This window comes from Zeus faber (assembly GCF_960531495.2).
Source record: "Zeus faber genome assembly, chromosome: 18".
NCBI lineage: Eukaryota > Metazoa > Chordata > Actinopteri > Zeiformes > Zeidae > Zeus > Zeus faber.
Window position 1 is genome coordinate 16,187,397 of NC_137210.1, and position 17,293 is coordinate 16,204,689.

Genomic DNA, 17,293 nt, shown 5'->3' on the forward strand with positions numbered 1-17,293 from the left:
ATCGCAAAGCAATATTTTTGGGGGCATTTTTAACGTTTTTAAAATTTGGCAACTCAAAGGCAGTTGCTGCGTATCCACAGACAATTATCATAAAAAGCTTAACAATAATACAAATAAAATAGAATAAAAAGTAGAGTCAATGCAAAACAAGAATAGTGAAATATATCAAATATACAGAATAATGTGTTGATCGATTTACTCAAAATAGAGTGAATGTGACTTAAAAAAATAAATCAAAATGTGCCAATAGACAGGTGCACCAGGTGTAACATAGTGGAACAAAATCACATGAATTCAGTGGAGTTGGCTCCATGATAGACCTGATAGACCTGATTTCTTTGTTTAAATGTTGGGTTCTGAACAAAACACCTCAGGACAGTATCATTCACCTGAAGCTCAGTGTCATAACGTTGATCCAGGATGCTTCATTAGCACTAATGGCTCCAGCAGCCAATTCTTCTGGATCAGCGGTCCAGAGGAGCGGGGAAGCACTGTGTCAGGGCGGTGACCCTAATTGAACGCTTGTGCTTATTTGTACACAGATTCGGGGAGTTCTCCCAAATGTGCAGGAAAAATGAAACTAGGTGACGATTCAACTTTTTTTTTTGACGATTCAACAGGGTTCGTCCATTCATATGGGGATGGTAGCTCAGGCGGTAGAGCTGGTGGTCTAGTGATCTAAAGGTTGCTGGTTCGATCCCAGGCTCCTCCTGCTAGCATGCTGTAGTGTCCTTGAGCAAGACACTTAACCCCTAATTGCTCCTGATGGCTGCGTCCGTCGGTGATTGAATAATTGTAAGTCGCTTTGGATAAAAGCGTCTGCTAAATGTTCATTCCATGGTTCGTATTTGGACAAGTGTGCCTATGAATTGTTGTTTTTTTTTCTTTGTTTAAATGTTGAATCTGCAAAGGTTTTAGGGTTCTTAGCAGAATTCTGCCTCTTGGATATCAACATGAACAATAGACGTTGTCTGCGCTGCCAGTGCTGCTTGTTTTGAGCGGCAGAGATCTCAGCAGTTGCAGACTTTTGACATGTAAAGCTGTGCAAATCCCACAGATACAGCCTTTAAATGACATTTTCTGTATCTTCGGCGTGTCAGGTAGATTTCTTACCATTAACCGCTGCTTCACACTTCCCACAGGGAGGGGCCTTTTGCGATTGATTGTCTTACATGCCACAGGTCTTTTGTCCCTTGTGTAATCTGCTTTTACCCCTCTGGCCTTGGTGTGTTCTTTGAAATCACAGGCATCATGTGTCAACGTTAAGCGTCTGCATCCGAGGAAGATATTTGCGAGGAGCAATAAGAGAGAGTGTGTGTGTGTGTGTGTGTGTGTATGTGTGTGTGTGTGCGTGCATGCGTGCGTGTGTAAAGACTTCATCTCTGAGGACATCTCTGCAGCAGCTCCAGTGTAAATGCGCTCCAGCCTCTCTTCGCTCCTGGCCTTGTTTAATGTACCTGTGAAGCGTGGAACAATTTAATTATTCATGTTTAATCATAATAGCAGGAACGCCCCTCTCTCAGTTTGATACAGTGCTTCGCCGCGGAGCCACGGCGATTATAAAATATGCAGCTTGTGTGTCGGGGCCCATGATAAATGGTTGTGCGGCGCCGAGTTATTATTGTTTCTCATAACTTTCTGGCGTGTTTTAGCTTCTGAAAGGGATGTTGCTGCGGGAGTGGGCCACTCGGAGGGACGGCGCACCTTTCACGCCTCTGAATTAAACAAGTGACCACCACGACAACATCTCCTCCCGTCGCCACGAAGACCTTGTAAACAGGCGGGGATTGCCATCCGCCTGATCTACGAAGCGTAGGAATTATTCACAAGCTAATTGAATAACAAAGAGTTTGTCCCAGTGTAGATTCCTCTCTTTCGTAAATATTTGATGTCGCCACCATGAAGAACAATCACTGCTAAATGCGTTTGCCGTGCACGCCGCGGACGCAAGCCAGGTCCCACACGAGCTGGAGGTGGGGGACAGGAGGCTTCTTTTTTATTGCTCTGAAACACTGTTGGTGATCTCACTCACGGTTTCACCGTATTGTACCTTAATGCACAGACACATAAAGATTCAGAATCAGAATTCGGCCTTTTCTTCCCTTTTCATATACAAGTTTGTTGTGGTAAAGATTCCTGCATTGCACAGACAATTGGCATACATTAAAAAAATAAAAATAAAATAAAATAATAATAATAATAATAATAATAATAATAATAATAAAAAATAAAAATAAAATTAAAAAAAACAGCCAAATATACAAAAATAGCCATTAAAAAAATGACCTAAAAAAAGCCAATTAAAAACAAAAACAGACAATTATACAAAAATATAATGAATATACAGCTAGCAATTCTACAGTATGCACGGGATAAGTTAAGGTTGCTATGGGTTTAAAAACATGAATATGGATTGAAAGAAAGGTTTGCTCAGCCAATTTATTTTGTGTACCGGATGCACCAAATTTCCCCCCTTTGAAATTCCAGTGGTAGAATAGGAATTAATGGAGGTTTAGAGGGCCCTGGGCAGCCGTGTTATTAAAGCACTCTTTACTGGTCAGTCCACAGGTCTCTAGGCAAAAACATAGTGTTTGTAATACAGCCCAGTATAATGGCCTGGCTGACAGAACGTAATTAGAGAGCGGCGCTTTTCTCGCCTTGCCCCGCTACTTCCACGGGCGGATCCATAGCCGCGTCCCCCAAGTCCCGCTCGCTAATGAATCCGCTCTTGCCGGGGCGATCGACGGCCGCGGCCTCGCTCTCCGAGATCGTTACGGGAGAACTCCACGCAACGACCCGAGCGGCTTAACGCACACCGGCTCGTTGTTTTGCATCATCACTTTTTCATGCGCTAAGACAATCGCCGGGCGCCATCGATTATGTGGAATGACGGAGGGACCGACGCTCGCTTCACTTATTAGTCCTGACAGCTTAATACTTCATATCGCGCTTTGTTAAGAGCTATTTTATGTAAATGAACGCGACTCAAAAGCACATTTAAATTGAGACATGGTGCTTTGAGTTGCTCCATTACTTTCTTTTTCCTATAAATAGTCACACTCCAGATTGTAATAATAATACTGTAGCGTGTTGGGGAATAGAGGTGGGGCGGGGATTTTCCAGCATGCAGTTATTGGGTGTTTTGGGGTTGTTGGGGAAAGGGATTGTTTTATCTGTTCTTAGTTACAGTAATGTTAATTGTTATGCTGTTGTTAGTGTTAGTTAGCCAGATTGTTATTACTTTTATGTGTTGTGATTATGTTATGATTGTTGCACCAGTTGTGAGAGTGTGTGTGCCGTTAGTGACCTGCCTGCCCGTGATAACTGTGTGGAGGTATCAAAGGCTCTTCACTCTGATGAATAAAGATTGGGCTTGATTGTGAAAACAAATCTCCTGCCTCTTGCTTGCTACAATACTATGTAATAATTCTAGAAATTATATATGTGTGCAAGATGAACTGGTGGCCACAGCATGATGCTGCTTTTTAGTGAATTTATAGGAAGTGCACAAGGTATGAATGAATGTGAAAATCTCAATGGAGGCCTGTGGCCATGAATGGAATGTGACACTCGGGATTCAGATGTTTGATTAAACGCGTTGCACCGGAGGAAAATGTGTTGAGTCAGATGCTGCTCCAAGCCCCCTATGCTTCCAACACAATAGGCCTGAGCTTTTTTTGTGTTATATATATATATTTTTTTCTTTTCGCATGCGTTCCTTTATCCCGTCCTCCGCTGCCTTATCTCTCCTGAAGTGTGAAAGAGATCCCGGTGTATCAGCGACCACAGCTGAGCGACTTCCCATTCATGCATTGTCGGAGCCTCCCTGCCCCTTGGGTCAGGACAGGAGGTTGGTAAATATTAGTGGGTTTTGTCGTAGGGATTTTATTGTTTACACAGTGGCCAGATGCTATAGATAGATAAATAAACAAAAGGAGCCGAGCGCGGCGACAAACAGCCCAATTTCTATTGATTCCGTGTTCCGAAGCCGAGGGGTCTCTCAGATAAGGCTGCGCAGGCTACGAGGAGTCGGAATCGTATTGATTCGAGAGCCCCCGCCCTTCCCCCTCCGGCCCTGGCTCTGCTCACGCTGCGACCGTCTTAATTACGCCGTTAAATGCACCTCTCCATATCTGCTGTAGGGTGCGGTATGGATCGACAGCGCTCACGAGCAAAAGAAATGCGTTTTCGATTTCCAAACCGATACCGATGTTGATTATGTTTCAGGGAGGAAATGAAGTATGATCACCGGGCCACATCAAGCGAATACATATGACATTTACAGGGGGACGAAAAAGAAGCATAAATGGAATAAATTTGGAAATATGATATTTGATGTAATGTTCAGCCCGGGGCCGGTTAGTTTAACTATTCAGACAAATGGTAAAGTGTCAACTGAATCAAATCTATTTGCCCTGGAAAAATAATGATCCGGATGAAAGGCCATTCTATGTTAGCTCCATATCATAAGCGGTATATGTATTATGAGTGAAAATATACAGGTTCTTTGCCTCAGAAAGGTTTAGCAATCACATCAAAGTCATTGAAACTGAGTTACCTCATTCATTTTGCGGCCGTTTGAATGATCAAAACGTGGATATTTAAGCCTGTTTAGGACAGGAATCTGACGTAAACGTGATATTCCCGCCCCACAGGTGCTGCAGATGTACCTGCCGTTTTGTGGGATTGCCATCTCCAACGCTCAGCTCTTCGCCGCGTCCAGGAAGGAGTACGACCGAAGCCGGGTGAGGCAGCCGCCCCCCTCCATCACTAGTATCAGCATTCCCTGCTCACGCCCGGTGCTGACACTGAGGCTAAATATTGATCAGCAACAAACATGCTTGCTGCCACTGCAGTGGGGATCAAAGCGCCGCCCCGCCTCGCCATTTCCAGGATGGAGGCTGGAGGATGGTAGATGGAGGATGGCGGACGGAGTTAGCAGCTGGGGGTGGGGGTGGGGGCTGCGAGTGGGGGTCGAGCTTCTAAATCTCCACGGGAACGTCCAGAGAGGCACTAATGCATGTCACACATTGATCTGTGATTGAAGAGAACATAATGAGAGCAGAGACGCTGAAAGGAGGAGAGGAAGAAGGGGCTTTTTATGTGCTTGTGTATTTAATTGGATTGACATTGCCTCAGATGTGGAGCCAAATTTACTTTTATTGTGGGGAAGCTTTCCTATATAACTCTGCCATTTTTTATGCTTTAAGTAAAATGATGATTGTGCTCTAATAGCACGCAGAGACAAAACATCTTCATTTAAAGGCCCCTGAGTAGCACTCGCTTGACAGATGGATCATTTAGAGGGAGCCTCCCAGCGCCTGGTTCAGGCAGGAGCCCAGCCAGCACTTGCTTAATGTTGTTGTTGTTGTTTTTGTTGTTTGTTGTTGTCGTCGTGGCGCAGGCGCTCCTGGAAGTCGTCAACGATCTGTTTGAGGAGCAAACTGACCTGGAGAAGATCGTGAGGAAGATTATGCATCGAGCCCAGACACTGCTCAAGTGCGAGCGCTGCTCCGTGCAGCTGCTGGAGGACATCGAGTCCCCGGTACCTACTGTAGTACTTCATTATGACTGGATATTTATCTGTCTATCTGGAAGGCTGCACATTTGTCTGCTTCGGGGGGGCCTCAAACTCCAACTAACTGGGGGCCACGGGCTAGGTTGTCTTTGAACCTCAAGAGAAAAACAAACTGTCCCACATTTTTAATTTTTTTTTCACACCGTGCATGAGTGGATTGTCTAATTACACGTCTGTTAAAAATACACATATAATCGAAACAAAATCGTAGTTATGTTCTATTTTATTATGAAACGTAAAAAAAAATTGGATTAATTAAAGCATTGTGATTTAAAAATATATTTGCAGGTCAGATTTGGATTCAAGATTCAAGATTCTGGAGGTTAATTTGTCACATACATATACATACATATACATACATACATATATGCAGTAAAATTTGATTACGCACAATAAGCTCTAAAAATAGTAAAATGTGCGTAACCGAGTGCGCTCGCGCAGGCGGCCGCAAGGGGCGGCGCCACAATCTATAATTATATAATTGTGTTAATTGTCTGTGTCGTATTAATTATATATGTAGCAGGTCGCATAAAATTGTCCCACGGGCCAGATGTGGTCCATGGGCCCGTGATTTGAGACGCTTGATCTGTATACTAAAGCACCATGCAAACAGTAAATTACATTTTTTTTTTTTAATCTTCCAAAATCCCACAGGTGGTGAAATTCACCAAGTCTTTTGAACTACTGTCCCCTAAGTGCAGCGCGGACATCGAAAGCAGGTAAAGCAGGGTTGGGGGGCGGGGTGGTGAAATTCACTGTAGTTAACTTTGTGCTGATTTGTGGAATTATATAAATCCCAAAATATTCCATATCAGTTGGTTGTGATGTAAATCTTTGCACAGAACCCAGTCTACAGCATGCATGCGCTGGGTACAAGCAGTGTGCATTCAGATAAAGAGATTCTGAGGAGAAACACACACACACGCACACGCACGCACACACACACACACACACACACACACACACACACACACACACACACACACACACACACCCACACACACCCACACACACACAATCAATCACACACACAGACAAACATACATGGCTATGGATTCCATTTTCTCTCCTCTAAAAGCCGTTCACTAAATACCGCGGCTGCACCTTTGCTTGCTATTACGCCACAAAATTCCTCAGCGAGACTTGGCTCAGTCATTAGAGCCTCCACCAAGGACAAACCCTGACGCTTTCTGTCTGTAAAAACCTTGTCGGAAAAAAGGTAAAAATGAGAATTGAATATTCTGCAGCGCGGTGGAAGTAATACGCTCGTTGTGAATAGAAGGCCCGCTGTAGAAACCCTCCCTAATTGGCTTCGGAGCTCCACTCCCCTGCTAGGCTTGGTTCAGTGGAGAAAGAGCTGCTCAATATTGTGTGGGTTGTTTATGGATGAAAAAGCAGCACCAAAAGGAAGAAAATGGGCACTTTAAGGCAGCAGCGATTACTGCGGTAGTAATTAAAAAAAAGAGAAAAAAAAACAAGCACCATAGCACAAGAAACAGCGGTGGCACGTAATAGAAAATAATGAATGAAATGTCAGACCGCTAAAGCAGAAGAGGTAAGTGTTTCTGACTCGAGGCACAATGTGCTGATTTGTGGCTCTGTTGCCACTGGAGATGCACAAATATACAGCAACAAATAAACACCCAAAAAGCAGCCTCCGAGTTGTGATATACAAAGCATTATATAAAGAAGGCAGGAGGAATTCATGTTGACGGGATGGAAGTGGCCGCAGTGAAGTCGCACGTCTCCGAAGCCGATGGAGCCGAGCAAGATTTATGTGTGTAATTACATGGATGAATGTGACGTCAAAGGCCGAGCGCATTGTGGGGTTTTAAACGCACCTCGCAGCTCCCTCGGGGGTCCGCCCCCGTGGGGGGCAGTAATGGAGAGCGAGTGTGTCGCCGAAGACCCGATGTATGAAGATAGAGAGCGCGGAGATGGATAGAGAGGAAAGAGGGAAAGGGAGAGGGAATCCAGCCATCAGACCTCGGAGGGTTATTCCCTCCTGCGCCATTCCGCCCGTGCAGACGGCGGACGGCGTTATCGGTGGTTTTGTGATGTATGGGTTGGAGTTGCCTCCGTTCGCAGCCTGCCCGCTCGCTGTGCGCGCTTAGGATTTAGGGCTCATCTTATTCCTGCCGGTGCTCATCGTTTCAGCATTATACTCTTATGTTATGCAACCGATTGGTGCAACACAAGACATTTTTTAAACCTGTGTTAAATAATCACAAACTCACTTAGATGTGTCACAGATGCTCAGAAATGAACTTGCACGGATGTGCTCCAGTTTTCTTTTTGAGAAAGAAAGGTTTTTTTTCTACCTAATTTTTATCATCGCTGTGTGTCCAGGATCGAGAGAGCGATAGTCTGCCTGCCAGCCCCGTTAGTGCAATGCATGGCTGCAGAGGGGAATCGACGAGCCTAGCCCCTGCAAAAATGAGAGAAATATTTTAAAAGCCGAGTTATTTAAGCGCTATCTCCTCGTGCTTCTGACCAATAGAAATAAAAATATAAAATGGAGAGCTTAGTTGTTTAAAAATGTTTAACTACTTTTGACACGCTGCCATTTATCGACCATTCATGAAAGTGGCATTGACCTTCTCTCCTTCTGAATCTGTGGTAAAATTAAGGCAACACGCATCCCCTTAAGTAACCAAAAACCCGGATGTGAACACACCTCTATTTAGAGAGTCTTTCAGGAGATTGTTTGTCCCCGTGCTTCAGGGTTGGAATCTGTTGAGTAGAACATCTGCAAATCAACCGCAACAGCGAATAATCCTCGCCTCTGATTCCGGCCCTTTGTACAACTCACACCAATACCGAACCAACAGCATTTGATCTGAGACGTTCAGATGTTGTGACGTTACGTTTGCCTCCCAACTTTGATCACGAAAGCTGAAAGTGCGGGGAAGAAAACAATGAGGAAAAAAACACAACTAGGTGTGTAAAAAACATTTTAGTTGAAACTAGACAGAAAAAATGAAAACTGAAACAATATTGTGTACTCACAAAACCAATTACAATAAAATAAAAATATGCAGGTAATGTCTTTAGATTTAGTCTTTTATTCTAGTACATTTTTGTCAAATTTGTCAACATATAGCTGTTACAATACAATAACCAGTTATTATCTTATTAGACAGACAGCATAAATAATGAGCATGGCTCCGACCTCATCTAGTGGAGAGGTACTTCTAAATGGAAAGATGCAAAGTAGAATTTACCATTGTTAACAATGATGGGACAAACAGGACTGTTGAGATTCTTATTGTCTGTGTGGTGAGCATATACTGAACATGTGGGTGTGAGAGAGACAGAGACACAGGCCAGTTGTGATTAGGCCAAGTGTGACCAGAGGAGTAGTGACTTGTGTTTCTTCCCCTCTGAAGATTCTAATTTTGTAAAGTATCAGATAAAACTCAAACTACAAGGAATTTTGTTTGATTACTGTAATAAAGCTTTTAAACATTCTTTTGTGTCACATTTTCATTATTAAGCTGACGTATAACTGCATAGTATAGGGGACTAAAAATGGAAACCATATTTTCAGTTTCGGCAATGAAAAGCTGATGCCTGGTTGCCAGGCTGGCAACCACTTTTGAACGTTAGTATTGAGCCCTGACACATAAATAAATAAATATTAGTGGCCCAGAAACGATAAGCCTCAGAGGAGATTGAGGTGTTAGATCTTCTGAATGGGGATGAAAGTGATCAATAGAAAGAAGGAGAAGTTCTCCGGCACCTATGGGTTCGAATGCAGGACCCATAATGAGCAAATATGCAATGGTACGGTATGCTGTAAATGTCTTGATTAAAATATATAGAGAAAGTAATTTGTTCAAGAGATCTGCAGTAGAGAGATCCCCGTGCAAACATGTCATTAGAGAAAGGGCAAGGAAGGTTTTTGTGCATTCACGGTGGAACAGGAAACAGCACCTTCCTTTATCGCCATCCTGTCCTTATGCCCTCTATCTCTCCAGTTTCAAAGACAGCATTGAGAAGTCTTCGTACTCAGACTGGCTCATCAATAACAGCATCGCGGAGCTCGTAGCGTCCACAGGTTTGCCTGTAAACATCAGCGACGCCTACCAGGATCCACGCTTTGATGCCGAGGTAACCCGGCACGTTGCGCTCTCTCAATTAGAAAAAAAAGGCTTGTTTTAAACCTGAAAGGAACAGTTTCAACGGGGTGGTTTCAAGTGTGAAGGTAGCCTTATAAAACACCCCACTGTTCGCCGACTCTAATTGGTGCTGCTTTGTGATGAACGATGCACAAAAGGAGGTTTCCGTTTGACACAGATTTGCCTAAATTAAAATAGACTGTTGAAAGAAGAAGTTCTTCAAAGGCGTCCAGGTATTTCTGGAGTGCAACTGAGCATTGGGTCCTGTGAATCATGTATGCAAAGTTATCACTCCAGCAGTGAAAACAGATTGTGCGCATAGTTAAATACTTGACCCGAAAATGGAATATGGAGGCGGAGTAGGGTCTCCTTGCACATGGAGGTACAATATGTTATACTGCGTTAATGGACTGTGTCGTCCTCAAGATGTCAGGAATAGGCGACTTGATGATTCAGAATGTGCAGTAGTTGAATACAAAAATAAATAATAAACCATAATACGATAAGTAATATATATTTATATATATATCTAGATGTGTCTGTGTGTGTGTGTGTATACAGTATGTATGTGTATGTTTATGTGTATATATGTATATTTATGTGTATATATGTATGTATGTATATATGTGTATATATATATGTGTATATATGTATGTATATATATATATATACACTACTCACAAAAAGTTAGGGATATTCGGCTTTTGGGTGAAATTTCAGGATGAACCTAAAATGCATTATAACCTTTACAGGTGAACTTAATTTGACCTTCTCTAAACTTTTGAATGCACATGTCCAACTGTTCAATGTTTCAGTACTTTTTGCACAACTTGCTATTCTCTAACAAGGAGCTGAACGGCAAAATTCACAACAGGTGTTTGATCCATGAATCGACCAATACATTTCCTGGTTCAATTAGAATTGGTATTTAAAGTCCTCTTCATCACGCTGTTCACATTTTGACATCATCAGACCAAGACGACACTGAACAATTAATCAACAGTACCTCGCCATTGCGAGGCTTCAAACAGGATGTTCTCAGAGGGAAGTGGCCACTGAGCTTAGAGTGTCACAGAGTGACATCAGCAGGTTGCAACAGAGATACAGAGAGACTGGAAGAGTCACAGAAAGGCATAGAAGTGAACGTCCTTTGGCCACATCCCACACTGATGAGCGCTTCATTGTGAACAGTGCCCTGTGGAACACTCAACTCCAGGTACATTTAAGGGAGGTGAGAGGCACCCAAGTGTCACGTCAGACCATTCGAAACCATTTACATCAGCGTGGTCTGCGTGCTAGACGACCTGCAAGGGTACCTGACCACACCACCAGGCACAGGCATCATCGTCTTGCATGGGCCAGGGAGCATTTACGCTGGACGAGGGACCAGTGGCCTCAGTGCTGTTCTCTGATGAAGGTCGATTCACGTTGAGCAGAAATGATGGCCGCCAACGATGTTGGAGACGTCAAGGAGGGCGCTATGCATCAGCCACTGTTGTCACCAGACGAGCCTTTGGTGGTAGTGGTGTTAGTGTGGGCAGGTGTGTCTAGTCAATACAGAACTACCCTACACTTTGTGAATGGTACAGTGACAAGCCCATACTACCTGAATAACATCACTAATCCAGTCATTGTGCCCCTGCAAGAACAACACAGGCCTAATTTCATCTTCGTGGACGACAATGCTCCAGCTCATCGAGGTCGCCTGCACTTTCTCCAGACCTGAATCCCATAGAAAACCTATGGGATCAGCTGAGTCGCTGTGTAGAGGCTCGTAACTCTGTACCCCAGAACCTCAATGACCTGAGGGCCGCCCTACAAGAAGAGTGGGGTGCAATGCCTCAGCAGACAATAAGTCGACTTGTGAACAGCATAAGGCGTCGTTGTGTAATGATGCTCAAGGGCACATGACAAGTTATTGAGACATTGACATTTTTTGTTGTGGTAAACCCACCACTGTAGTTGGCTTTTGTTTCAATCAATTGTTTGAGATGAGGAAATTACCATTGCATGCTTCTACTTAAATGCCCTACTTTCATGATATAATATCACTGTAGCGTGAACTTTCTACATTTTCCATTAATTTCACCCAAAAGCCAAATATCCCTAACTTTTTGTGAGAAGTGTATATATGTATGTATATTTATATATGTATGTATATAAATGTGTATATATATGTATATGTATATATGTATGTGTATATTTACTGTATGTATGTATGTATGTATGTATATATATATATTAATGTATATATGTATATGTACGTATATATGTATGTATGTTTATATATATAAATATATACATACATACATACATATAAATATATATTTATACACACACACACACATATACATATATATATATATATATATGTACATATATATATGTGTTGTTTCTAATCTGTGGGGACTTTAGCTGGGATGCATTAGATACCAACAAGACATTTTACACACATATATATATATATATATATTACATTACAATGTATTTAAATTATTTAAGTGGCTCAATTATTTATTTCCTCGTTCTTTGATGCATCAGATCGTCTGTTTGTGCCAATTGAATCTTTGGGATTACATACCCTTCAATTGTAAGTGTTTTTAAAACGTGCGTTCTCTTGGTTTCCAGGCGGACCAGTTCTCAGGTTTCCACATCCGCTCTGTGCTTTGTGTTCCGATATGGAACAGCAACCACCAAATCATCGGTAAGTTCACGGATGGTGCAGGTGAATTTACTGCTTAGGAGAGATAGTGCAGCTTGGTAAGAAGCTGTGTGAGTGATTAGAGCCACGGCGTGGCTCCACTGTGGTGGGGTTCCCTCCTCTTAGCCATGCGCTCCTTGTTTCCAACGCGGCTACGGGGCCAACAACACTCTGACACTGATAAATCATCGATCTCCAGCCAGGTGCTGGTGCTGGTGCTGGTGCTGTGGCTGGTGCTGAATTAAATGCAGTGAAAGTCTGCACTTGCAGCTCAGCCCCACTGAGACCTGACGCAGGAAGTCATTGGTTTAGTCTGAGAGCCAAGTGATCAGCGGGGATGACACAGATGCTCCGTGCAAACCTGTGTCTGGTGTGTCTGCACAGCCAAATGCACTGTGTGTGTGTGTGTGTGTGTGTGTGTGTATGTGTGTGTGTGTGTGTGTATGTGTGTGTGTGTGTGTGTGTGTGTGTGTGTGTGTGTGCACGTGCGTGTGCGCGTGATGGCACAAGCGCATTTTTGCAAGTAGGTGTTGGGGAGTGGAGAGAAAAATAAAAGAACAGCAGGATGATGGGAGAGGAAAATGTACTGTGAGTGGGCGGCATCTGAGGACCTGAATGGAGCCCCATTATGTACATAAAGTTCCAGCAGGGATGATTCCTCCAGTGAAGGATGAATCCAATCAGAAAGACGCAGAAAGACTCTGCATCCTGCTTCGGGTCGGCTTGTACGAAGAGCAAAACTAATGTATTTTCTATTCTACACCTTTGCATCTACTAAGCGAGCGTCAGTGATGGCCATATTGTGTGAAAGTGGAGAAACCCCTGCATACCATTTAGGGTCAAAGTTATTCGATTTTTAGATTTAATATCCCAAATTGACAGAATCGTTTTTGGTTTGTCCAAGGGATTGCACCTTTCTTCTTTTGGACATCACAAGATAAAGAATGGGCCTCCAACCGGCCCCTGCGCATGAAGAACCCACCAACCCTGGTCAGAAAGTTACAGACTCTGTAGAAAACAGCAGCGAAAAATATGATTTCGTTTCCAGACGCGGAGAATAAAAGCCACGGGCGCAATATCGCGGTCTCCCCGACTAAAGATTTCACAATTTGACATGGGAATGGCTAAATTTAATAACACAAAACAACAGTCACACCTAAGCGAGTCAATACCTTGCGCTCGGGGCTCTTCTCCGGCGCCGCCGTTGATTAACTCAGCTCAATGGAACAGAGAATTTCCGACGGTTCCTGCGGCAAAATGGAGCCGCTACCAAACTTTGCGACGTCACCGCGAAACCTTCAAGCCGCGGCGTCGCGAGACCACAGTGTAGATACATAGAGCTAATGCTGAAAATGGACATCCCAGTATTGGTACTCGTCACTCTCTTTAATTAGTAATGTAATAATAATATCATAATTCCTATTGAAGGGTTTTCCAAAATGGGGTCTGCGGCTCCCTAGGTGTCTGTGAAGGAATTACTGGGGGTCTGCAGCAAATTATATATATATTTTTTTTTAATTTAACATTTTGTTTTTTTTGTTTGTGACACATTTTTTCCCTCATAATATTTTTCAGAAAATAGATAAAATCCCCCTCATTATTTTTTTGTTTTCTTTTTCTGGGATATGCACTTTTTTGTCAGCTAGGTTTAAGGTAAATGTGAAAGACAGTGCGGTCCAAAATTGGGGACCAACTCCTCCATCAAGTGTCAGTTAACACATCGATATAGTGTTAAATATCCACACACATTAGACAGCCTGTTTTCACATCAGAGAGGGAGGGCTTTATAGGAAAGTCTTTTTTTGTTTGTTTGTTTGTTTGTTTTCCTATCAAACTTCACAAACACATTTCCCGGGGACCTCGACGACGGCGCCCGAAAAACGGTGATTAGAGATGTGTCATCTCTAGGAAAACGGACCGGGACGGCTTTGGATCCGACCGAAGAAAGGGTGATGTTCTCTCCGGAGGAAGCGCTCGTCAGCATAATTGTTCTGTGACGATAAAAAGGCAGGCGCTCACTCCGTTTGACAATTAACTCCATCAACAAAGTCCTGGATAAAATAATAAAAAAAAAAAGAAGAAATCCAATTAACAGACGGACCAAACAGGCGGCAGTGTGTTGATGGCCTACATCCACACCTAGTGGAGCCGAGACGGGAGCTCAGCCTGTCAGAGATAACAGGGATATCTGCGAGAGGGTGCAAGGATGGAGTGAATAAACGCACATCTCTTATATTTAAATTATTTTTGTGCCGTATTTTGACGTTGTAATAATTGCAAGACTGAATACCACATTGAATCAGTATTGAAAAATGTTTTGTTTTTTTGTATTAATTTTAATTTAAAAAATGTTTTAACTCTGACAAATTAAACAGTGATGATTCAATGTTAAGTCAGGCCATCCTAACTAGGCCCTAGATAAGTTCTGTAATTAAATACGTCCTCGTTTTGTGTTCTACGCAGGCGTGGCACAAGTGCTGAACCGACTGGACGGGAAGCCCTTTGACGACGCGGACCAGCGTCTCTTTGAGGTACGGCGCTTGTTTTCAGCGCCTCGTCGTCTCCTTTCGGTCGCAGTGTGCGCCTCGTCAAAAATAGCGTTTCTCTCGTTTTGTCGTGTGACTGATCTCCCGTGTGTGCCCCCGTCGTTCCCCTCCCTCAGGCCTTTGTGATCTTCTGCGGCCTCGGGATCAACAACACCATCATGTACGATCAGGTGAAGAAGTCCTGGGCCAAACAGTCGGTTGCCCTCGATGTAAGGAAAACACGCATATTCCTCTACACGCATCTTATGAGATGATTTAAGAAGAGCCATAAACCCATTTTCTTTTTTTTTTTTTGCCTTTCATTCATCTATTAGCGTGTGTTTGATGCATATCTTTCTTTGAACCATAGTTTTTCCTCTGTGTAAGACTCTCTTCGTGCATTAGGTATTATAATAATGTTTGTTCCAATAATGTGTTCAACGTTAAAAAAAGGTATCGGTACTAACTCCCTTACGCTCCACATCCGCTTGCTTTCGGCCACCGTTGTTTTTCTACCTCTCCTTGCCCCCCCCCCCCCCCACGTTTACTTTCAGTTCTGTATAAGGCCGTGCACGAGAGAAAGTGCTGAGCTGCCTTTGTGGATAACCCGTCCCACAAAGGTTTCATTGATAATTAATGGGAGGCGGCGGAAGCTATCTCTCATCCGCCGAGCGGCGCGGTGCCATTTAGCAGCGCTCCGCCTGCCCTCGGCATCGCTGCGGAGAGAGTCCGGGTATTTGTATGAGGTGGTAGTAAGTAGGAAATAAGTAAGTCAGATACCAGCAGTGGTAGTAAGTACTGCTCGACACCGGGACCCGTGGAGAACCGGAAACCTGGGAGATGGAGATGTTCCCGCCCGTGGCGGGGCTGAATAAACATGAGCGTCTTGATCAAATAAGAAAGGTACTCCTCCCGGGAAATGAGGGAACGAGGACGGAATGAGGGCCGACATCTCCGTTCCCCCGGCCGACTCCGGAAACCTCAGAGTCTGCGTCCGGAGCCACGCCGCCGGTGTGCGGGGAGGGCGAGGCGGCGCACATCTCCTTCTGCGAGGACGGTCGGCTGTGGCCGCATTTCTGCGGTTGGAGGATACCAAAACTAGGGAGGCACAGACACTGGCGCTCGTGGGGTGTCGGGCCTGACACCGTCAGTGTGCTCATAGGAGGCCTGACCCTTGGTGATGCTTTCATGGTTTTGCCCGATTTTAATAAGTATCTAAAAAATCAAATAATAAATATCTGTGAGGAAAATAAAACAGATCAGTGTCTTCCAAATCAGTGACCCCACTATTATTGCAGCTCAGATTTTTTGGATTTTTATCGCTACTCGGTCTGGGCGTGTAGCGATTACACTCAGTACCCATTCTCGGACGAGATCCCGGAGTAAAACTGTGGTGTGTATTTTGCAGGTGCTCTCTTATCACGCCACCTGCTCCAAGACTGAAGTGGACAAATTCAAGGTAACAGATATCACCTCTATGATCGTTATCGTTTATCGTAAGAACAAAAAAACAACCTCTTTTTAAAAAAAGTGCCTTTCCTTTTTTTTCGCTGTATTTGCGTTTCTTACCTGAATCCGTCGTGACCAAGACAACTCGCCGCAAAGGTTTCCGTCCCGCTGTGTCTTGTCAACGTCGCGGCTCGGAACCGCTTTGGTTCATTTGCGAACGATAACTCACCGGATCGCCCCCCCAAAACGTCCCCAAGGCTAGAGTTTTGGTCTCTAACCAGGCGGTGAAGGCAGAGGGGCCGGTCGCGAGTATCTTTGTTGCCGGTTCGGCCACGTGACGGTTGATGACGTCTATCAAACATATTAGAAAATTGGCAAAGTCTCGCACCGCCTGCCACCAACACCACATTAACACCAAAGATAAACACGCATTCCAGGCGCTCAAACCACAAAGTGCACAATCGAGCGTCCAGTTTCACGCCCGACTCAACTCTCCAGCCGTTGAAAATATTTAATTATGCGGGGGATAAAAAAAACTAACCCTGTTACTCTTCGAAAGCGGGAGAAATGTATTAGACGTCGCGGGCTGGAGACACCGGAGACGCCCATTTCTCACTACGGACGGCGATTTGTCAGGATCCGGTTCCCCCTCGGCGGGCGGCGCCGGAGATAATTGCCGTAATGCGATTTCGTCGCCTGCTTTACCTCACCAGATACGCGTCTTAATTCCGGGGCTTGGCGCTCAGCGCAGGTGGAAAGGTGCGGGAGGCGCTCTCACATCCCAGTCGCGCCTTATAGTTTGAATTTGCGGCGGCAGTTATTGATCACCGGCGTAACGGGGGGTTATTTCGGCTTATTCTCCTGGGTTACCGTTGTTTAGAGGGAACCGACGTATATGTTTTGGTTTAAAATCCCAAAA

The 17,293-nt window shown here is 44.1% G+C and overlaps 1 protein-coding gene across 1 annotated transcript in view; it reads left to right on the forward strand.

Moving 5' to 3' along the window:
• Positions 1 to 17,293, forward strand: part of LOC307244061 (dual 3',5'-cyclic-AMP and -GMP phosphodiesterase 11A-like) — a gene marked incomplete at its 5' end in the record, with an annotated part of 79,797 nt that overhangs the window by 8,707 nt on the left and 53,797 nt on the right. The window contains 8 exons of the mRNA XM_080019071.1: positions 4,656 to 4,745; positions 5,405 to 5,545; positions 6,233 to 6,297; positions 9,559 to 9,691; positions 12,328 to 12,403; positions 14,864 to 14,931; positions 15,063 to 15,155; positions 16,334 to 16,384. Of these exons, the coding sequence (XP_079875197.1) occupies positions 4,656 to 4,745; positions 5,405 to 5,545; positions 6,233 to 6,297; positions 9,559 to 9,691; positions 12,328 to 12,403; positions 14,864 to 14,931; positions 15,063 to 15,155; positions 16,334 to 16,384 (717 nt within the window). The remainder of the gene's footprint in view (positions 1 to 4,655; positions 4,746 to 5,404; positions 5,546 to 6,232; positions 6,298 to 9,558; positions 9,692 to 12,327; positions 12,404 to 14,863; positions 14,932 to 15,062; positions 15,156 to 16,333; positions 16,385 to 17,293) is intronic.